At 66.9% G+C, this 21,382-nt stretch overlaps 7 protein-coding genes across 7 annotated transcripts in view; 4 read left to right on the top strand and 3 right to left on the bottom strand.

Annotated features, from left to right (window-relative positions):
- Positions 1–1,385, bottom strand: part of MNEG_4651 (alanyl-tRNA synthetase) — a gene marked incomplete at both ends in the record, with an annotated part of 2,090 nt that extends 705 nt beyond the window's left edge. Inside the window, 4 exons of the mRNA XM_014046879.1 lie at positions 172–350; positions 823–937; positions 1,142–1,209; positions 1,304–1,385. Coding sequence (XP_013902333.1) covers positions 172–350; positions 823–937; positions 1,142–1,209; positions 1,304–1,385 — 444 coding nt within the window. The remainder of the gene's footprint in view (positions 1–171; positions 351–822; positions 938–1,141; positions 1,210–1,303) is intronic.
- A 1,794-nt stretch (positions 1,386–3,179) lies between these two features.
- On the top strand, positions 3,180–4,164 carry MNEG_4650 (hypothetical protein; the record flags this gene model as incomplete). The annotated part of the gene is made up of 2 exons (XM_014046878.1): positions 3,180–3,417; positions 3,722–4,164. 2 exons carry the CDS (start codon positions 3,180–3,182, stop codon positions 4,162–4,164), a joined length of 681 nt encoding a protein of 226 aa, XP_013902332.1.
- Positions 4,165–5,544: 1,380 nt separating this feature from the next.
- MNEG_4649 (putative protein phosphatase 2C 45) lies at positions 5,545–8,415 on the top strand (the record flags this gene model as incomplete). Its single annotated transcript, XM_014046877.1, has 8 exons — positions 5,545–5,649; positions 5,865–5,921; positions 6,228–6,447; positions 6,682–6,856; positions 7,239–7,293; positions 7,525–7,603; positions 7,853–7,951; positions 8,204–8,415. 8 exons carry the CDS (start codon positions 5,545–5,547, stop codon positions 8,413–8,415), a joined length of 1,002 nt encoding a protein of 333 aa, XP_013902331.1.
- A 1,763-nt stretch (positions 8,416–10,178) lies between these two features.
- On the bottom strand, positions 10,179–10,692 carry MNEG_4648 (hypothetical protein; the record flags this gene model as incomplete). Its single annotated transcript, XM_014046876.1, has 2 exons — positions 10,179–10,365; positions 10,637–10,692. 2 exons carry the CDS (start codon positions 10,690–10,692, stop codon positions 10,179–10,181), a joined length of 243 nt encoding a protein of 80 aa, XP_013902330.1.
- A 529-nt stretch (positions 10,693–11,221) lies between these two features.
- MNEG_4647 (hypothetical protein) lies at positions 11,222–14,745 on the bottom strand (the record flags this gene model as incomplete). Its single annotated transcript, XM_014046875.1, has 7 exons — positions 11,222–11,332; positions 11,561–11,644; positions 11,934–13,233; positions 13,542–13,634; positions 13,779–13,859; positions 14,128–14,257; positions 14,454–14,745. 7 exons carry the CDS (start codon positions 14,743–14,745, stop codon positions 11,222–11,224), a joined length of 2,091 nt encoding a protein of 696 aa, XP_013902329.1.
- A 1,064-nt stretch (positions 14,746–15,809) lies between these two features.
- Positions 15,810–19,230, top strand: MNEG_4646 (F-box/LRR-repeat protein 16; the record flags this gene model as incomplete). Its single annotated transcript, XM_014046874.1, has 5 exons — positions 15,810–16,021; positions 16,136–16,751; positions 16,993–17,445; positions 17,625–18,624; positions 18,839–19,230. 5 exons carry the CDS (start codon positions 15,810–15,812, stop codon positions 19,228–19,230), a joined length of 2,673 nt encoding a protein of 890 aa, XP_013902328.1.
- Positions 19,231–19,807: 577 nt separating this feature from the next.
- MNEG_4645 (hypothetical protein) lies at positions 19,808–21,109 on the top strand (the record flags this gene model as incomplete). The annotated part of the gene is made up of 2 exons (XM_014046873.1): positions 19,808–20,383; positions 20,684–21,109. 2 exons carry the CDS (start codon positions 19,808–19,810, stop codon positions 21,107–21,109), a joined length of 1,002 nt encoding a protein of 333 aa, XP_013902327.1.
- Positions 21,110–21,382: the final 273 nt, after the last annotated feature.

Raw genomic sequence — 21,382 nt, 5'->3', positions numbered from 1 at the left:
CCCCTAGACCGCGGCCGCCTGCTTGCGGCGGACTCGCCTGTGCAGGAAAAGCGGCAGCTGCCTTGGCCAAGCAGCTCGCCGGCCGCCCCAAACCTTCCAGCACCCGCACGCACAAACGCGCGGCCCCCGCACCCGCCCCAGACTAGCAGCGCCTGGGTGCCAGCACCCCACCTCCGTTTTGAAGTAGTCCCCAAAGCTGAAGTTCCCCAGCATCTCGAAGAACGTGTGGTGTCGCGCGGTGACGCCCACGTTCTCGATGTCGTTGGTGCGCACGCACTTCTGCGTCGTCGTGGCGCGCGGCACCTTGCGGGGCGTCTGGCCCAGGAACACCGGCTTGAACTGGAGCATGCCTGGGCGGCGCGCAAACGCGTGCGTGGGGGGATCCTCGAGCTCAGCGCGAGGCCGGGGACTCCGGGTGGGCGGGAGGCCTGCCGGTGCAGGCCCGCCTCCTCCAGCTGAGCTGCCGGCTGCCGGCGCGGCGCTGCGGTGCGCTTGCTGCTGTGCAGTCCACTGCTGCCCTGCCATGCGGGCCGCCGCGCTCACGTCTCACGCGCCACCTCCCGCGCCCCACCCGCCCCAAGCGGTGGGCGCCGCCGCGGGGCGCGTACACACAACAGCACCCGCATGCCCGAACGGGCCTCAGGTGCGCGGGCGCCTTGATTCTCCGACTGGCCATGCTGCTTCATGCGAATTTAATTGAGCTCTTTGCATCTCATCCATGTCCCCTGCCTGCACTTGCACAAGTTGCCCCTTGCCCTCCTGCCCCTGCCCTGTGCCAGCCCCCTTCAGCACTCACGCCCACCGGCCCCCTTCAGCACTGACCTGCGATGGTGAGCAGCACTGTGGGGTCCTCCGGCACCAGGCTGCTGCTGGGCAGCCGCGTGTGGCCCTTGCCCTCGAAAAACGCCAGGAAGCGCTCCCGGACCTCGCCGCCGGACTGCGGAATACAGCGAGGACGAGGGGCGGAGCAGGGGCGCAGCGGGTGCGTGCGACAGTCAGGGGTGGGCATGCTGCGAGGTAGTCGAGGGTTCGGGGAAGCTGGAGTCAATCGGCTGTTTGCGCTCTTGCACCCGCTGCTGGTGGCCCGCAGCTGCACTGGACTGTGCCAGCTGCACCCTGCGTGTGCCCGGCCTGCACCTACCAGCTTTGGTGGGGCGGGCGTCGACGCCTGCTGCTGCACCGCCGCGGCCCCTACCACAGCTGTCACGTCTGCGGTGGGACGGTATTGGTTGAGGGGTTGCGGCTTGCACGGGCTTGGTACGCTGATGTCCTGAAGACGGGCCACCCACTGATTGCCACGCACCTGCAGCAGCGTAGCAGCGCACTGCGCCACGGATGCCCGTGCCATAGCCGGGTGCTGCAATGGCCCCTGCAGCGCAATACATTGATGCGGGATGGCATTTATAAGGTACTGTCAATCCGCGCACATCCCATGCACGCCTCCACCTGAACGAGTGGCACACTTGCCTGCACTGTGCGCCTGGAGCGTCCGAACGACACCGCGGCGCAGGGCAGCCCTGCAAACGTGAGTGCCAAGCCTCATGGTACTCGCTCCAATAGCAGGCTTACTGCCCAGCCTCATCGCTGAACACACCCAGGCCGGCCACAGCGTCTTCCGCTGTGTTATAGAGTCCTACTGTTTGAAAACAATGAGCTTAATCGAGTAAACACAATCGACGTGCGGCACATGCTGTTAGATCGCAATCCTGTCGGCGCTTCGAGGATTTCGCGAGTGCACCAAGCGGCACTCGGGTGGCGACTTGGTGGCAAGCGGTGCAACACAGCACCCACTGTGCCAAGTATGGCCACAGCAATGTAATGGATCCTGTGTGTCTTGTACGCGCACCGGCATAGCTGGCAAGGTGCGACGGATAGAACTGTTTCTAGGTCAACACGAGCACCCAATCCTGACCACCGTACCCAGACCCGTTGGGCTGATTTGCACGCAAGTGCACCTAAGTATAGGTGAAATTGATCACACTTTCAAAGGGCGCTGTGGCAGGCTGCCCAGCGAAGCTGCGTGCACTCCATGCAAGCGGGCGAAGCCAAACACGCCGCCACACAACAGAGCCATTGTCCTGGAAAGCAGCAGATCACCCGGAGGATGAATGGGAATGTTGAGTGCGTTGCAGGCCATCATTTTGGTGCCATATGTGTGTGCAAAAGTATCATGCGCAACCGAGTCTGTGTAATCCCTCTCCATGAGAAGGAGACTCGCGGCCAGGGAGTTTGAACAGCCGTGATATGTTGACTGGCGAATGGCATGAGGTTGCTGCGCCCGCTGCAGACGAGTCGAGACGAGACGAGCAGACCCGGCTCTAGGCACCCAGGAATTTTCAGAACGGGCGCAAGGGTCAGGGCAACTGCTCGTTCCCCCGCTGCCCCAACGGTTTGAGGGACCCTGGGGCCCCCCGCTTGGCGCAGAGGGGCCCTCAAGTGACGGCCTTGGGCTGGCCCTTGCGGTGTCGCCTCGCACAAGTCTCACAGCTATGACCTCGAGCGGGCAGAGTCGGATCCCGCGTGGCTGTGCGCGCAACATCAGCGGTTTCTGGTTCCCGCGCTGCCTCGTCCTTGCCATTGCGGGTGCGCCTTGCCGCCGACACTTTCGCCCAGACCCCTCAAGTGCTCACCGCCCATCACATTCAACAGCAGGGCGGCGTGCTTGTTTGCATGATAGGGCACAATCAGCTAGGTCCTGAAGTATGGCTCAGGTGTGTGACCCTCAACGCGTAGCATGGGGAAACAGCTCCAGGTCAAGCGCCCAAACCTTGGTGAATCCGAGCGGAGCATTCGGTGCTGCTGGAGACAGGTCGAGCGCACAGGCCGCGCACTGCCGGGGATACCGTATCAGACGTGCGCAACGGTGGCCAAGAAGCAGCTGTCTCAAGGCTACGAATGCGTGTGAATGACATCGTATGCTCGGTTTTCTGCTTTAGATGCAAACGCCCAAGTTTGGGTGGAGGTTACTTTTCAAGCCGCTCCGTGCTTCGGTTGTTTCAGACTCGCGCGGTGACCATGGCGGGTATGGCGCCACAACAATACTCTAACTCGATGACTGTGATCAGGATATGTCTGTGTGTTAGCAACACCTCTGATCTCTTGGCACTGCCAAAATTAGCCTGCGCTACAACCATTCACTCCGTCTCTGCCTCCTCTTGTAGCTCCTCCTACCAGCCAAGATGGCCCCTCGCCTTGTCCGTCTGCTGCTCTCAGCAGCCGTGCTTGTCGGTGTCGCGCATGCTGCCGGCCGCGGCTTGATGCAGGTCGATGACACCGCCGGCGCGCTGGGCGCCGTGGCGCCCCCTGCTGATGCGCGACCCATAACAGCGGCGGCTCAGGGCAAGCAAAGGCATGAATTCTTCCATCCCCATGTCCAAACGTGCCCTGTGGGCGCGTACGTGCTCAACGGCGCCTGCGGTGAGCCTAGTACCCCAAAGGGGAGCATTTTCGGTTTTGGGCTGTTCACACGCCCTGACGGCCCAAGATCGCTAGGCAACACCAGGTCCACGCTGCGCCCTTTTACTGCTCCCGACAAGGGCTCAGTGGACAATGACTTGCGTTGTGCTGTGCAGCGTCAGCGGACGGATTGCTGCAGCTTAACCCTGCTCGGGGGATGCAGCCCTGGGGAGCAGTGCGCCGCACCCAACCCACGACGGCCCACAAGCCTTGATCGCCCTGAACCCCTTCCCTTGTCTGCACGCCTCGCCGCACTCCCGCACAGTGTGCCAGCCCGGCACCGGCGTGCGCTTCTCCAGCACTTACTGCTCCAAGTGCCCCAAGGGCGCCACGCAGTGCGACGACGACATGTTCCTGCACACCAGCTACATGGCCAGGGCGGGCAGCGCACCCCAGGGGACCGGCTTTGCCCCCATGGGCCAGGGGGCGGCGGCGGGCGCGGGCGGCGGCGGCGGCGGCTTCACGGCGTCGGGCATGCCCACGGGCGGCCTCATGGCGTTTTCGCAGCCCACCCCAGCTGCAGTCACGCGCCCCGCCGCCGCCGCAGCCGCACCGGCAGCAGCTGCCGGCGCCCCTGCAGCCGCGGGCGCCGCCCTAGCCGCTGTCACCGTCGCTCCGGCTGCTGCCGCCGCCCCGGCCGCTGCTGCCACCCTGGCCGCTGCTGTGCCAGGTGCTGCTGGAGGGGCCACTGCCACCCCGGCCACCTAGGAGTGAGCTCTCGCCATGTCTATCCAACACAATTTGACCACATGCGGTACGATTTCATTTTGCTGATTGGCTCTCGCATCAACAGAGCTTACGTACCACATCTTTTGCGAAGTGGAAGTTGCCACTGGCCCCTCTCTTTGGCTTGAATTGCGGATGCGGGCCTTGACCCGCGCCTTGTGCGTGGTGATTCTGCGACGTGCTGTCAGGAAGCGGCAGCAAGCGTTTGCTGCTTCCACCTATGGGCTTGCCGCCGTCGCGCGAGCCTGCGTCTGCAACAACTGCTTGATGAGCTACGCTATGCAGGTTTGAATTGCGGGTTGAGCGCCTGGTCACAAGTTTGAGAAGCCACCACACGGTGGGACCGAGGCTGCGTGTGCCGAGGCGTGTGGCATTGGAGGTCCGCCGCCGTGCGTCGGCAGCGCCAAGGTTGCAGCCTGTGCTGTTGACATGGCCAGGCGCCTCGGCCGAAACGAACTTCTCAAACACCTTGTGCTGCGGGAGCAGTAACTTGCTTTCAGTGTTGAGGTTGCGGTCGGAAGGGGGGGGACTAGCGCTGGCGGGGCGGGACGAATGGGGGCCGATAGGGGCACACATAGGTCTGTAAGGCTTGTGAGTGCGCCGCATAGGGTGCGAGGGGGTTCAGCGGCCTGGGCTACCTTTTTGGTGTCATGCACCCAAAGCCCGGCATCGATCTGCGAATGTGCTAGTGTGAAAAATGTGGGCAGCACACACCCAGGCATGTCTCCTGGGTGTGTGCTGTGCGCCCTCATTGCACTCCTTGTATGTCTGCAGCTTTGTTGTTTTGGATTGCTTTCGTGTTGAATCAGCTGCCGTCAGGACTGGGCGGCTAGTTTGTGTTCAACCCCTGTTGTCTGTTTTGCACCGGTTGGTCGCAGTGGCGGGAGGAGTCTAGCTGGCCTAGACGATTGTATCAAAGCAAAGCAAAGCGAACATGTGAACCCAGCCGTTTGATGCATCTGTAAGGGTTGTTACACATGGCCGGCTGCTGCGCAAGCGCAGGCACGTGTGCTTTCGATCGTTGGGCCCACACCTGGGAGCGTCAGGTGACTGCTGACGCCGGGTGGTTGCCCATGCTCAGCCATATGAACGCCCCTTGTTATAGATCGTGCGCCTTGCTTATGTTTAGAGTTTCAAGAGTTGCAACATCTCTCTGCCCACATCGCTGTGCCTTGAGACCCTGATGACGCTTTGCTGACTCTGGATTGGACCCAGTGGAGCAGCGCACAGTATCCAGTCCAGCACAGGCCGTGGCTACAACAAGCGGGCGTATCACAAGCACTGTACACCCTCAAAGTTTTCACATTGCCAAGCGCGCTGCACGGTAACAGCGCATTTTGGCCTCCCCCTCGTACAGCGACAATGGCGAGCACCAGCTCCGTTCTGGCCCGTCGCGGTGCGCATGTGGCGCCTCTGCACAGCCGTAAGGCTTTTGTGCGCGTGAAGGCCAGCGCTGAGGTGTTGACGGTAAGAGCATCCCGCGGGCAGACGGGGGCTGGCGCCTCCAGGCACCGTCGGAACACACCGCATGCGCTTTTGATCACCAATTCGACTTGTTGGGAGCTGCGGCATTGCCTGCAACGCTGACCGCCTCGGCGGCGCCATTGCGCGCGCACGGTCGATGCACGCGCCGTGCCAGAATCACGCATTCAGCTCACATATGCTGCCTGCCCCTCGTGCAGACCACCGCCGTCACCACCGGGGTAAAAGAAGTGGGCACGTTCACCGTGCGCGGCACCGTGCGCAAGCAGAACGAGGACCGCTTCTTCACGCAGGCGCGTGCAGCTGACCAGGCCCACCCCGATGCAAATGATGCGCAACCCCGCACCCTGTAGCGGGGTCTACGTATGTGTGTCGGGGGTCCCAAGCGCACACGTCTCCAGCTCAGCTGGAACCTTGCACGCACGTCTGCGCGTGCAAGGCGCCCGCTGCACGCGGCTGGCGATCTGCAGCCCCGGCTGCAGAGGCAGCGAGCCCCCACCAAACCCACAATCTCCTCGTCGACCACCGCCCCCGCGGCGCCGCCTACGCGCCCCGCGCCGCAGGTCTCCGACGCGGCCTCTGCTGCGCCCGGCCAGCCCGTTGCGTTCGCCGGCGTCTACGACGGCCACGGCGGCTCCGCTGTCGCCTCCTGGCTGGAGGCCAACCTCTATGACGGCGTCAAGGGCGCCTGGGACCCGGCCAAGCCGGAGGCGTCCGTGGCCGCCGCCTACATCGCGGCCGATAAGCAGCTGCTGTCGTCCAAGGGCGGCTTCCTGGGCATGGGTGGGCGCTGCCGCCTGGCGGGGGCAATACCGCCGTGACTTGGGGGCGCTTGTGCCATAGCTGGGTGGCGCTTTTCGCCGCGTAGCGGGCTCGGGTGGCGGCTCGGGCACCGAGTGCGTGAAATACACTGAGGGTCGGGGCCAGCGAGCACGAGGGCAGGCGCCTTTGCGGCAATGGCACCACCTTCCGCGGTCCGCGCTCCCCAACGGAGACCCCCCCGCCCCACCCGTGCAGGCGAGCGCGGCGTAGGCGGCAGCAAGTGCGGCGCGACCGCGGCCAACGTGCTGCTGTACAGGGCCCCCGGCGGCGGCGCGCTGCGGCTGCTGGCCTCCAACGTCGGCGACGCGCGCACCCTGCTGATCCGCGGGGGCGAGGCGATCGACCTGTCAGAGGAGCACGTCCCTGACAAGTGGGCGGGCGGATAATGGGAAGGGGTGGGGGAGGGGGAAGAGGGGAAAGGGAGTGGGGGGGGGGGAGTGTGTGGCTTCGGCCACGGCTGCGGCTGCGGCCACGGCTGCAGCTGCGGCCGCGGCCGAGGCCGCAGCTGCGGCCGCTGCTGCTTGGGTACCACGTTATGCGCAGGGCTGCCTATGCCTGGGGCGTTGGGCAGCTGCGCCTGGTGCGGTCAAGGGGTGGTGAGGCCCACACTCGAGAGTGGGCGAGAGTGCGGCAGGCTCGCCATGGGCAATCCTTGGCACGGCCCGAGCCGCCCGGGCGTGCTTCACCGTGGATTGTGCAGTGACTGCAGCTCACGCCCGGTCCGCACTCCTGCTGCGCCTGTGCCGCCGCAGGGAGTCTGAGCGCAAGCGCATCGAGGCGCAGAACCCCAATCCCAAGAACCCCATGGTGAGAGGGGCCGGCGGAGGACCCCTTGAGACGTTGAACCCCGACGGCAGGCGGTCAGGCGGCCGCGCGGGCTTGCGTGCCCAGCTTGCCGCCGTGCCCTTCCACGGCCCTCGGTTGGCGCCTCCGGAGCGGGTGTCGCAGCGCCCGCCCGCCGTTCGCTCTCTGTCCCTTGCTGGCGCCTAACTCCCGCCACCTTCCCCGGGCCGCCCCGCACCTGCCTGCCACTGCCAGGTGAGGTACGTCGGCGGCACCTGGCGCGTGGGCGGCCTGCTGGCGCTCTCCCGCGCCTTTGGCGACGCCTACCTCAAGGGTGAGCGCGGCGCAGGCACGGCGGGCGCCCACGGGCCCCCAACAAGCCCCGCGCAGCAAGCGCCCTCACTCTGTTGCCAACCGCCCCGTCCGCTGGGGTTTTGCGTTGGTTGCGCTTCGGGCTCTGCAGGTGCGCTGCTGCCCCCAATCTCATCCACAGTCCCTCGAGCAATTTCATGCCTGGGCCCTTGCACCCAGCTGCCGCCTTCCTTGTCTTCAGCCGTTGCCGCCCGCCTCCCTGTCTTGGCAGGCTCCCTGCAGTTTGAGGGCATCAACGCCGGCGGCGACAACTACTCCAGCGGCTTTGGCGTCATCGCCTACCCCTACACCGTGGACCTCGAGCTCACCGGTGGGTGCACTAGGGTTTGACCCGTCAACGTCATTTTGAACCAACGATGACGGCTCGCATAGGGGATGGCAGGGGTCGTGACTGCGAGAGTGTTGGTCGGTTGCGCCCATTACCGCCGCTGCATCGAACAGTGGCGTTGTTCACGGGGTTCAAGAGGCGCTTCCGGCGCGCAGGTGCACCCGTTTTGGTGGGGTTTCTCCGCACGTCGTCGGCGCAACCCTCCACCGCCCCTCTCCCTCCAACCACCCCCAGACGACGACACCCACATCGTCATCGCCTCCGACGGCCTCTTCGCCGAGGAGGCGCGCGGCGGCGGCGGCGGCCTGGACAACGCGACCGTCGCGGAGCTCTGCGGCGCCGCCGGCGCCAGCAGCTGCAGCGCGCTCGCCGAGACGATGAGCAAGACGGCGCAGAAGGTCGGGTCGACCGATGACGTCACCGTCGTCGTGCTGCGGCTCAAGTGAGTTGCTTTTTTGGTGCCCAAGAGAGAGGGAGTGTCCATTCTCTTGGACCGAGTTGGTCGAGCGGGTGGAGCACGAGAGGTGCTGAGGGACTGAGCGAGAAGAGCAGCCTTTGTTCGGATGTTGGAGCTGCTCTGCAGCGCCTGTGAGAGTTGTCGAGGGGCGGGGCCGCACCATGCTTTGCCCGCGCTGCCGCCTGATTTGGGGGGCGTGTCGTCCCAGCGCATTCCCCCGGCCCGCACAAGCTGAGCGGCGCCGTGTTGTTCAGAGCAAAATTGCTGCAGTTGTGTTCTTTTGCAAACTTGCACCGAGCTTGCTGCCATACCAATTAAAAAGCCGAGCGCACCAGGCAGCGCCGTGAGAGGGTGATTCAGTTCAGGCGTATCCAGTGGAACGTGTAGTGCATGCGGGTTGGCGGCGGCGGGTCCACGCCACCTGAAGCAACTCCCTATTGTGTTATGGTGTCAATCTGTTTTCGGATTTTTGAGCCGTGGTGTGAGAAGGCTGGCAGGTCCCATCTGATCGCACCCCTTTGACAAGTGTAACGCCTGGTCTGCTGTCGCAAAGCCGACATGGCGGCAGACGCGCGGGCACCCCCCTCTCCCCAAAGCGGCTGAAGACGCAGCTTATGCCCCTTGCCACGTGAACGCGCGACACGTCGCTCGCAGACTCCGATCAGATCCGCACCGGATCCAGGCATCTCTGACATAATAGGCATTGCAGCGGGTTGCCACCAGGCTTTTCAGACATGCATGAGTCCCGACAACCTTTGCTAAACCACAAACATGCTGAGCCTTACTGATGCATGCAGTGGGCAAGGGATATGGCCAGCACCAGACAATTATTGCAAGCCTACGGGCCTGGACCAACTATGAGGCGCTCGGGGCTCAGCGCGCAATGTTGAAGGGGTCGCGGCTGAGGTGGCGACCCCGCAGCGATGACACGCGAGGGCATCTTGCTTTTTTGGGGTGGGGGGAGAGGGCGCATGCATGTGCGCGTGCAAGTGGCCTTGCAGAGCCGAATCGAGGGGCCAGTTGGCGGACGTGTGTTGATAGATCCAGCGGCGACAAAGGTGCAAGGAAGGCCCAGATCAAACGAGAACGACAGAGGCGACCGCGTTGCGGCGGCCGCCAGGCTCCAAGGTGGCTTCAGATGCATGGGCGCAGCCGGCAGCGCACGTGCTGGCGCCCCAGCGAGTATCTGTTCTCGTCGCATCCCACTCAAACACTGTGAAAAGCGCGCGTGCTGCCAGACCCCCGGGTTGAATCATGGGGTTGCCAGGAGTGCGCTGCACGTGTGGCCATAGTCAAGAAAGCAATCCACGGAAGGCATGCACCCAGCCGGCAATGGGGGCTGGGTGGCTGCTGGCCACATCAGGGATGGCGGTGCCAGCGTGCGGCCTCCGCTCGCAGGCGCGGGCCTGGCACGGCCGGGGGCCTGTTCGCTCACCCCCGAAGCGCGAATATGCCGAGGATAATCCTGGCTCGGCCATGCAATGTCCACGCGCCTCCCTTGGCAGTGATGATCGCCGACAGACCAAGGCTTGCGTCAAGTGCAGCGCCAAACCCAATGATGCAGGCGCGGGCCACCGTGCTTTCGCATGCACCGCCTCAAGAGGCGCCCAGGCTCGGCTGCCCGCGTGCTCCCCGCACACAGCCCTGGGCTGGCACGCACGCACTCTCGCGGCCGCCGCTGCCGCGGCCCCGCCGCGCCCCCGCGCCGCCGCAGGGCGGCGACAGCGCAGCTCGCCCGCCCCAGGTTGCTCGTCAGCACACGCCAGGCGCCCGGATCGAGTGGTCTGCGCTCGTCGCGAACGCGACGACGCTGCGGGCGGCGACGTAGCAGGCGAGCAGGCAGGCGCACGTGAAGAAGGCGGCCAGCACGATGACGACGACAGAGCCGCGGCCGGTGCGGCGGATGAGGGCGTCGATCGCGACCTGACCAAACAGGGTGCTGTAGGGGTGAGGGGGAGGAGCGAGGGAGGGTGGTTCAGCGGGGCTGGCGGTTGGAGAGATCAGGGGTTGTCGGGTGCGCAAGGGGCGCAGCAGCCACTGGTTGCGGGTGTGCCGCTGGCGCACGCCATCGGCCTTGTCGCTGGAAGAGCAGCCGCGCAGGGATGGCGCAGCACGCCCAAGGGCATGGCGTTCGCAGGCATCGCGCAACAGAGCACTTGGGAGCCGCGCGCCCGCGACAGGCCCGGCCCAGGCAGCAGCCCGCGCGTCACCTGACAAATGCGATGCCCATGATGACGCCGGCAAAGTCCCAAGGGATGTCACCCATCTTTGGGGCGTATTTTGGGGGGGGGGGCGGTAAGGGGTGGGGTGCAGGTTTAGTCATTGCTGGCTTTCCAGTGGACACAGAGGCAGGGAGCACGGCGGCTGTGGACACAGGGCTCGCACAGCCGCACGGTGGGCGGCTCAGGCAGCCAGCCGCTGCGCAGGCGCCGATGTACTATGGGGGGTGGGAACCAGTGGCGTCATGGGGGCCGACAGCGCGCGGCGACAAGCAGGCGTGCCCGCGGGCGCCCCAAAACCCTGAGGAGCGCGCAGCCGCTTTGGCAGATGGCTGGGGGGGGGGGGGCTGCCTGAGCACCTGTGCAAAGACGACGGTGGTTGCGCCGGTGGTGAAGAGGAGCATGGTCTGCGTGGTGGCTGCTGTGACCTGCGGGTGGGTGCCCAGCTCCAGCTGCAGGCAGGAAGCAGAGCAAAGCCCAGCGAGAGAGCGCATTGGTGTGATGAAAAGTGGGGATGTGAGCACAAACAAAGGGCTGCGGCGGAGTGGCGGCGAGCATTCAGGGGCAGCCCCCGTCTCAGGCGGTTGCCCCGAGGCAGCGCGCTGCGAGGCGCTGGGCGGCACGCTCGGCGTGGGTCTTCACCATAAGGGGTGTGAACACGATGCCACCACCGAGGCCAAACACGCCCTGGTCGCCGCAAAGGGAGGAGGGAGGGCGAGACGAGCGAGCGGGGTTGACGATCACATGCACTTCACTTTGACGCAAGAATCTGGGCAGTGGGGGTCGTGGCGGCATCGGCCTAGACCAGCGACGCCGGCGGCATGCGATCTGGCGATCTGGCAGGTTCGCCAGGAGTGCGGACGAAAGCCGCGCGCGAGGGGGGCGCCAGTGCGTCACCCGTGCTGCTGCACTCACCGCGATGACGCCGGCCATGACGGATATGGCCGGGAACAGCACCGTGTTGCGCCGCGTCCACTTGATCTCCCCGGTCCAGTCCACCTACAGGTGGCCCCGGGCGCGCGTGCGCGTCAGTGATGCCAGCGTGCCATCGGGACCGCGGCCGCCCAGGTCAGCACAAAGGACCGGCGCCACAGGTCGGCATGAGAGTCGGGGGATCAAAAGAAGGCCGACCTGCGCGGCTGGACGCACCGCTGCACCCGCATCCCAATGTCTGCTGGCCCACGCGTACCACTCCCCCGGCCCCGCACGCCCCCTCCAGTCACACACGAGTGCGTGCGTGCTCACGCCAGCACCACGCCTGCGCGACCACAACACCCCCCACTCCCACCTGCGCGGCCTTCTTGACCCGCGCCTTGCGCAGCACGTACCGCCGCGCCGCCACCGCCAGCCCCAGCAGCACCGGCACCGCCGCCGCCTGGATCCCCCAGAACCGTGCGCCGCCACACGGCTGCAGCTTGCTGAATAGCGTCGTCACCAGCAGCGTCCCGCACATCAGCAGCAGCCCCGCCGCGTGCCACGGCGGGACCTGTCGCGCCTCCCCCTTCAGCACGCGCCGAAGATCCGACGCCAGCCGTTCCTCAGCAACCTCCGGCGCCGGCAGCGGCGCGCCCGCGCCCTCGGCGGCGCCTGCAGCGCCGCCCTCGCCGGCGCTGGTCGGGCCGCCGACGGGCACGCCGCGCACCGCGCCGCCGCCGACGTCCGGGTCGCAGTCGCCCTCGGGGCGCTCCTCGGGCGGCGCGTACGCGAGCCGGCTCTCCGCCTCGGACGGCGGCGGCGGCGGCGTGGGCGGAGGGGTCGACGGCCGCGGGGACGCGTCGGCCGCGGCCTGGCGCGCGCCGGGTGCGTGCGCGTCGCCCTCGTCCCCCGCCACGGCCGGCATGGCCTCGCACATGCTCCAGAGGCCGCTGCCCGCCGTGACAATATCGATTTCGAGGGTTGGAAGGTCGCGCGACGCCCACTGCCTCAGGCCAAGCCCTGCCGTCTCCACTGGGACGGCGGGCGCGGCGCCCGCCCCGGCAGGCCTGCTGCCCGCGCCTTCGCCCTCGCTCTCGCCCTCGCTGTCGCTGCAGCTCTCGCTGCCGGTGCCGCCGCTGTCGCCGCTCGCCGCGGCTGCGACGATGGTCGCGGTGGCGTCGCCCTCTGATGTGCTCCGGCTGACTGGGCGGCTGGCGGCGGCGCCGCCCCCGGCGGCCTCTGAGCGCTTTGGGTCAACCAAAGAGGCGGCGGTCTTGGTGCCGGCAGGTGCCCCTGCCTGCTCCTTCATCTGCTGCTCGAGCACCTGCTGCTGATCTTCCTGTTCCTCTGCCTTCTCCTGCGGCTGCGCCTGCTCCTGCTCTTGCTTGTGCTCCTGCTCTTTCCGCTGCTTTGGCGGCTGCTCCTGCTGCTCCGGCTGCTGCTGCTGCTGCTGCTGCTGCTGCTGCGGCGGCGGCGGCGGCGGCTGCTGCTGCTTCCCTTTCTGCACCTCCTCCCCGAGACCAGCATCCTTGTCATGCCCCTTACCCTTGCCGCTGTCCTTGTGCCGGCCGGCCCTGCCGCCCTTGCCCTTGCGGGCCCCACCCTCAGCGACCGCCGGCGCGCCGCCAGCCGCAGCCTGCGCGGCGGACTCCTTTTTGAAGATGAACATCGCCCTGTCGTCAAGTGCAGGGGAGGGGCGCGTCAGGCGGGCCACCAGCCGGGCAAGCAGCCCGCAAGCAGCGAGGCCGCTGCTCTGTCGAATCCTGGGGTGGGGCTGCTGGCGCTCGGCGTCATGACAAACCCGCCTTTGATCCCCACGGGTTGGCGCGGCCTGCCGCGCCCCTGCCATGCGGCAAGGCCGCACCTCCGATAGGCATCAGAGCGGCGCCACCGGACTGGCCTCCAGTTGCTCGCACCCACGCTTTGCGCCCCGATTCCCCCCCACCCTCCCTGTGCGTGGGCACATGCACGCCGCACCCACCTGTTTGTGATGCGCCAAGACATGAATGTCAGCATGAGGGCCAGCAGAACCTGCGCAATCCACACGGGCACCACCTTGTTCACATAGGCGCCCCTGCGCAGCCATCGCAGCAAGAAGGGAAGAGAGGCAGGTCATCTCTCTGCCTCAAGCCGGCGCGGCTGTTGGGGGAAGCGCTGCGTTCAGGGCGTCGCACTGCCGCACGGCGGTTAATTTGCTTGCTGGGGGCGGGGTGCGCACCACATCGCGCCGATGGCGGTGGGCGGCTGCAGCAGCATGATGAGGTCCCACGCCACCAGGGGTCGGTCCTTGGAGGGATGCCTGGGCAGGGTTCAGGGTTTTGCGCCGGGTGCGGGGGGTTGAGAGCTACAGGCTGCGACTGATCGAGCTGCACGCCTGCGTGCATTTGGGGCGGGGGCCGCGCCGCTTCGTGGTGGTCTACCGGGAAACGCCCTGCATGAGGAGGGCGCCCCCGGCATCCAAAAAGCAAGCGCGCACGGCGCCGCGGCGCGCGGCGCATCAGTCGACGCTCGGGAGGGACAGAGCACGTGCTTGCGCGTTGCGCTGCAGATTGGCGCGCCGCCCGCACCTCCTGCGCGGCACAACCAGCAGCACGTTGGCGACAGAAGCCGCGAAGATGGACGCGTTGGACAGCGCCACCGCCGTGGTGTTGCTGAAACGGCCCAGTAGCAGGTACACCGGCACCAAGATGGGGCCGCCTGCGGGGAGAGCGGGGACGAGCAGCGGCGCCACGTTTGAACGGCGGCTCGGACAGAGCGGATGGGGTGCTGGTCATCCCGCCAGCAGCCAGTTGTTCAGGTGTGAACAAAAGCGGCGCCCCAGCGGCGGGCGGTCAAAGCGGGCGTCCTGCAAGGCTTACTCACGCACGGGATGAAGCCCCGGGTTCCCGCTCACCGCCCACGCCGCCGCTGGCGGCTATTATTAGCGCGACTGCGATCACGATGTACATGGCGATCTGCTCGGCGTCCGGGGGGTAGAAGGGCGGAGCGGGGGCGCCATGTCCGCTGTGCGTCGCAGCCAGCCGCCTTGATGGGCCCATGAGCTCCTCAGGACCAGCCCCCGTTGCGGCGCCAAACGCCGCCTCGCCGCAGCACCCGGTCAGCAGCGCCAGCAGCGCGAGCAGCAGCGGCACCGCCTGGCGCGCTGATTGGGCTGCTGCAGCGGTGCTGGCGCGGCGCAGCGCCATGGCTGCGGGCTGCAACAAGGATTTATGATAATGGTTTCCCAACTGTTCGTGTTCTGTCTGTATGCGGGTGAACCGCGCAAGCAGGGCTATTTTTCGCTGTCAGAGCCTCAAGTAGACTACCGGTATGCGAGCGGTTCCAGCGCAATCGTATGAGCAATACGAAAAAAGTGTTGAGGACTCGGGCGAGCTCGCAACCGGTAGCGACAACTGGAATCAAATTTTGTGCGATGAACAGCTGGGCTCGAGCTGCCGTGCCAGGCTGGATGGACATTCCATCCAGAGGGACAGCTCATGCTGCCGCGCCTTGGAAGGCGTCATGTCCGACACTGCTGCTGTGTACGGCTTTGAGGGAGGAACACTTTCTATAACCCTTCACCGGACGTACAGAATGGCGCGAGGTGCCCCTGGGGGAGAACTGCGTGACTCATCGACGGCCGCTTGAAAGCCACTCTTGCGCATCCAGCCCCAACTGCAGTCCTGTCACTAAAAGCATAGGCAGAGTCTTTCGCTGTGCAAGGGCATGCACCAAACAACTCATACAGTAGACGGGACGTCGACAGAGGCAGTGCAGCGGGCAGGCGCTGTCCTGCAGTGGCTCGCAGGGGCAGTCGGAGGGGCAACCCATTTAAGGTCGTTGCTATTGGCAGGGCGCCAAAGTGTACGGCGATTGAAGCGAGGGTGATGCTGTGGATTGCAGGAGTGTGTGGCCTCAGACGATCGCCAATACTGCACAAATCGGAGCTTGGTACCGCATGTCGATGGTGGGGAAAGAGATGGAGGGTCCTGGAAACATTGCCATGTACAAAGCATTGTTGCTGCTCCGCTGTTGAAACATCTTGCTGTGATCAACGTTCTCTGTTGCTGGGCACAGACTTTCAAGCTGCTTTGTGCTCCAGTCCTCCAACTCGAGATGGCCGATGAATGACACGGCGCGCAGGGGTTTCAACCTGGAGAGCAATCAGGCACGCCGCTATGTTGCTCGATATCAAGTCCTATCCACCTGTATTCTTACACATTTTCAAACAGGCTACACGACGCTATGATGCGGCTGCCGGATGATCTCGATGATTTTGATTCTGCCCGTCTGGCTCGCCACAGCTTCACTGATCGTGGCGACGATAACCTGGTTTCTGTTTAAGCTCAAAGCGCGCTGGGGCCGGCTCGCGGTGGACGGACGGCGCACGGTTGCAGGCAGCGGCGGTGCGCCCCCGTGGCACGATTTGCCGGACTCTGTGTTCGCGGCTGTGATGGAGAAGGCTGGCCTTCAAACCGCACGGTGCGTATTTTGAAACGTGCCGTATCCAAGCACCAGCCAACGTGGCTTCAAAGGCCTGCAGGTGGTGCCGAGCACCGCCGTCATTCGCACTCACGCACAGCACTCACTGCGCAGGTCGATCCGCGGCGTGAGCCGCTCCTGGCGCGCCTCAGCCCAGCGCACGGCGGAGCACCTCGCGCCGCGCGCACTGCTCCCGGGGCCCCTCTCCTCCGCCTTCCCAAACCTGACCGTCCTGGACCTGTCGCGCTGCTGCTGCGCCGGCGCCGGCGGCGCCCCCGCAGCAGGGCGGCTCGACCCCGCGCTCGTCGCCGACCTGTCGCGCCTGCACCGCCTGGCTGACCTGCGCCTCGGCTGCTCCCCGCTGCTGCCCGCCACTGGCGCCGGCGCCGGCCCGGGGCGTTGGGAGGACGACGTGCCGACGGGCGGGGACGCGGCGGCGGCTGACGCGTCGGAGGGGTTCTCCCACATCACAGACGACGCCTTGGCCGGCCTCGCGCTCTCAGCAATGCAGCGGGCCGCCGCGCCACCTGGCGCGGGCTTGTCTCGGCTGCGGTCCCTGGACCTGGGCGGGTGCGTCCTCGTCAGCGACGGCGGCCTGATCGCGCTGGCGCGGCTGGCGACGCTGCGGGAGCTGCGGCTGCGGCGCTGCGCCAGCGTGTCCGACGCGGGGCTGATCGCGGTGGCACAGCTGGCGGGGCTCACGCGCCTGGACGCGGCGGGGTGCCCGCGGGTGGGTCGCTCGAAGCCGTCTCCTCATGGATTCGTTGCATTGCGTTTGCGGGGTTTTTTCGCACGGCCCGCTCGACACTCGGTGTTGCGGCGTGTCATGCCTCGTTCTGTGATGAGTCACACGAGCTCTAGTTCACTCACCAATCCGGGCGCGTGGACCCCATCAGCTTGCGGCCGCCCAAGCAATCTTGCACTCTCATGGGTTGCCTCGCTCGTTTTGATTGCCGGCTCACGCGTTCCAGATCACCAGCCTGGGCCTGCGCGCCCTGGCGCCGCTGCCGCTGGCTGACCTGGACGTGAGCGGCTGCCTGCTGGTGCAGCCGGCCCCGCTCGGCGGCGACCCCGGCTGCCTGGCCAGCCTGCAGCACCTGACGACCCTGCGGCGCCTCATCGCGCACGACCAAGGCGGCGGCGGAGGCGGCGGTGGCGGCGGCGCTGCCGCCGCCCACAGCTTTGACCCGAATGTCCTGCGGCCGCTGAGCGCTCTGACTCTTCTCACTTGCCTCTCGCTGGGCAGCTGCGCCCTGGGCCGCGGCCAGCCGGGCCCACGCGACCGCCAGGCGGCCGCGGCTGGCGTGGCCGGGGTCGCCCAGTGGCTGCCGGGGCTGCGGCGGCTGGCGGTGGCGATGCCGGCAGACGTCGCGCCCGGGGCTGACGCCCTCCTCGACGCCCTCCTGCCGCTGGATCATTTGGAGGTGGGCCCTGGGCTCGGGTTTCCCATTTGCGCTTGACTAGTTGCCTGGCGGCTCTTTATCTTTTTGGCTCCGCTTGACTCGTTTGCCGGCGTCCTGTATTGTGAGACAATCCGCCCCGCTCCTTGCCGCCTCGCGGCAGCCCTCACGTTGCCCTTTCGACCCACCCCTCGGCGCGGCAGGCCCTGTACACGTGTGTGTCGTCGCTGCCTACGAAAGACTCCCTATCCCAGATGACGCGCCTGACACACCTTGAGCTGCGCTGCGTTCTCACAGCCCTGCCGGCTGACGCCCATGCCGACGCGCACGCCCACGCCGCCCCTGCCGCCGCCGCCGCCGACGACGCAGCCGGCGCCGCCACTGCCTGCTGGCGTTGGGGCGAGCGGCCGCTGCCCGGGAGCCTTCGCTCCCTCAGCCTCTCGTCGCTCGGCTGGCCCCACTCGTGGGCCGACCTTCGCTGGCTCGGCGCCTGCGCGGCGCTGACCGCGCTGACTGCGCGCGGGCCCTGGCTCGCGTCGCCCGGCGCGCAGCGCCAGCTCGGCGCCCTGCCCAACATACAGGTGCTGGACCTCCATTTCGGCTTGCACAACGGCGCCCCGCTGGATCAGCAGGACGCGGCGTGGGACGTCCTCGCCGCCGCCGCGGCCCGGTCCCGCCTGCGCGCGCTGTCGCTGACTGCTTATATTGACGGCGGCGCAGTGCCTTGGCAGCTGCGCGGGCGGGCGGAGGGGATCCTACAGAACCTGCGCTTGCTGAGCCGCCTGGAGCGTCTCGAGCTCGGGCACCCCCTGAGCGGCGCGGCGGCCCTGCTGCTCCCGTTTGGCACGCTGAGCGGCCTTACGTCCTTAGTGGTCCATGCGAGCGTATTCGAGGCCGTGACAGACGCCCACCTGTCCCATTTGGAGTTGCTGCCTCGCCTGCTGCGCCTCGAGATCTTTGGCCGTGCTTTGCAGGCGGCCCTCGTCCCGAACGGCCCCACGCTGACCGGCGCTGGCCTGGCGCCGCTCGCGCGGCTTGGGGCGCTCGAGACCCTGCGGATTAATCATTGCTTCTGCTTCGCCGCCGCGGGCGCGCGGGCGGCCGGGCAGCTGGCGGCTTCGCTGCGGCGGCTCGACCTCACTTATTGTTCCGCTCTCGACGATGGGTGTGTGTTCCATCTGAGGCTCCTCACAAGGCTCTCGAGTGCGTGGGGCGTTGGACGGGGCTGCGTTCGCCACCACCCATCTGCAAGGCATACGCAGGGCAGGGTGTGCCACGGCAACGTGGAGATTTGACTGCCCGTCCATGCATGACGCCCCAATCCAGGAAGCACGTTTTGCTGTTGCCGCAGCTGCCCCTCATCTCTCGCCGCGAGCAGCCGACAATCAGTCGCCCCCGCGGCCCCCACCCTACGCAGGTCTTGACATCAGCGGCTGCGGCCGCCTGGGCGACGCCGCGCTGCAGGTGGTGGGCGCAAGCCTGACCGCGCTCGCCGCCCTCCACGCCCGCAACTGCCCGCGCTTCACTGACCGCGGCCTCTCGCAGCTCACCCCCCTTCACGCCTCCCTGCTGCGGCTGCGCCTCGGGCCCACCCCGCGCGTGAGCGACGCGGGTGTTGCTCACGTCGGGTATCTCACGTCGCTCACGTCGCTGGAGCTCAGGGGTTGCCCCCTGGTGACTGGCGGCGGCATGACTGGGCTGTCGCGGCTGCGGAGCCTGTCCATCCTTGATGTCGCGGGGTGCGGGCTGGGGGTGGAGGGAATCCTGGCGCTGTCGCCACTGACCGGGCTGGCGCAGGTCGAGTTTTGAGAGCGACGCGTGTGTGAGCGTGGTGCGGTGAGCGAGCGCGCGTTTGGTGTGGATGGTGTTTGACCGCATTGACTTTGTCTGGCAAGTGCGTGACTCCTCCGTGGTGGAGGATCCATGGCCTCAGTGACACGCCTGTGTAATCAAAAATTGGGCACTTGTGCGTGATGAGAATCCGGCAGTCAGCGCGTCAGGCGGGCTGCCTCGGACAATGAGGGCTGAGGCAGTTGTTTTCAGCATGAGCTGTGAACGGGGGTGGGGGCTGTGTTGCGGACGTTCGCTTGGGGAACTTCCACTGGGTGCAGTGTGGCGTGAGACTTACGTCTAAATACGTGATACGACGGGGTCTACGACCCACATGGCGCGATTGGCTGGCCCCGTAATGTCACACCTAGGTGCCATCGAGGGCCTTTGACCTTGTGCAGCTGTATGTACGTTCTAGAAGAGCCACTGAACTCGTAAGATAACAGAATTGTACAGTAACACTGCGGATCTCGACATCAACTCAATTTCGAGCTCGACCCATTAGGACAAGGCGGCGAGTGGACCTAAGAGTATATCCAAGGCATAATCGGTCCCAATGCACCAGCATCAGGGGCTCCACGCGCGCCGCGGCGGCTGCCCGAGCGGGCGCGCCGCCCGGCCCGCTCGCGGCGCGCCTCGCACCCGCCTGCCGCCGCGGCCGGCCACAAAGGACGCCCCCGCCCCGGCCACCGAGGCGGCCCCCGCCAAGCAGCAGCCACAACAGCCCCCCGTCTACATCCAGGACGCCGTCACGACTGCCTTCCTGGATTGGGCCAAAGCAGCGGGCGTCGCATTTGACCGCCTGCGGCCTGCCGCGTACGGCGGCCTGCGCGGCCTTGCGGCGGCGGCGCCCATAAAAACCGACGACCTCATACTATCCGTCCCCCGCGCCGCAGCGCTCACGCTGCCGCCGCGCCAGCGCTGCCCCTGCCCCGAGTATGTGACAGCGGAATTCTGGGACGCGGCGCCCTGGTTTGCTCGGCTGGGGGTCCGCCTGCTGGCTGAGCGAGCAAAGGGCGGCGCCTCGCGGCTGCAGCGGTACCTCCAGCAGCTTCCCAAGGACCTCGACACCCCGGTGACGTGGAGTGACGAGCGGCTGCAGCAGCTGCAGTACCCCTACCTGATTCAGAAGGTGAGGGGGCGGTGCCGCATGGCGTGCGGGGCGCACGCGCGCATGGCACGGAGAGGAGGCGAGTGGGGCATGGTGGCCTGTGAAGGGGCGAGCACGGCGAGTCCGGTGGGGGCCGGACGGCAGGGATCGGGGCCGCTTACCAGCACCTCGCGCTCGTGCGTGACCGCGCCGCGCCGCGTCGCAGCGTGTCGGAGCGCACCCTCCGTCCCCGCGGCAGCCCCAGCACCCGCCGCCCCGCAACGCCGCGCCGGCCGCGCCCTGCCGCTCTCCCTCTCGCACCGTGGGCACGCCTCTGCGCAGGTCGCGCAGCAGCAGCAGGAGTGGGCCGCGCTCCACGCCAGCGCCGCCGCCTCGGCCGCGCCCGGCGCGGCGCCGCCGTCGCGCGCCGACTTCTTCTGGGCGCTCGCGGCCGTGCGCAGCCGCACGTTCAGCGGGCCCTATGTTGCGAGCACGCTGCAGGACCGCCTGCGGCTGGCAGGGCTGGTGGCCTTTCTTGGGGTTGGCAACGTGCTGCTGCAGGGGCCGGACGGCATTGAAAAGTCTGCGGGCGCGGCCGTGGCCGTGTTTGTGTTCAACATCTTGTACGAGGTCATCCTGAGCCAGAAGCTGCGGCAGTACGCGATGTGCCCCGTCATCGACCTGGCGAACCACTCCAGCAGCGGGACGGTGGGCGGGGGCGCGGCAGAGCGGGGCGGTGCGGGGGCTTGGTGCGGCGGAGGCCGCTAGGGCCAGCCGAGGCTGCGCCGGCAGTGCGTCCTTTCTCGCGCACCCCGCGTTTTGCGGCGCCACTGATCAGCAAAGAATAGTCACGAGATCCAAGTAGCTCGGGCAGCCCTGATGCACCCCGCCTGCCTGCTGACCCCCTAATCGCCCCGCCTGCCCCTTCACCTTCCGTGCCGCTGGCAGGCCGAGGTGTCCTATGACTACTTCAGAGACGCATTCGTGGTGGCGGCTGGGCGCGACTACGAGCCCGGGGCGCAGGTGCGGGCGCCCACACCC

This window comes from Monoraphidium neglectum, assembly GCF_000611645.1.
Source record: "Monoraphidium neglectum strain SAG 48.87 unplaced genomic scaffold scaffold00656, whole genome shotgun sequence".
In the NCBI taxonomy this organism is placed as follows: Eukaryota; Viridiplantae; Chlorophyta; class Chlorophyceae; order Sphaeropleales; family Selenastraceae; genus Monoraphidium; species Monoraphidium neglectum.
Note: the sequence above shows the minus strand (reverse complement) of the source record. Positions and strands in the feature narration are given on the sequence as shown.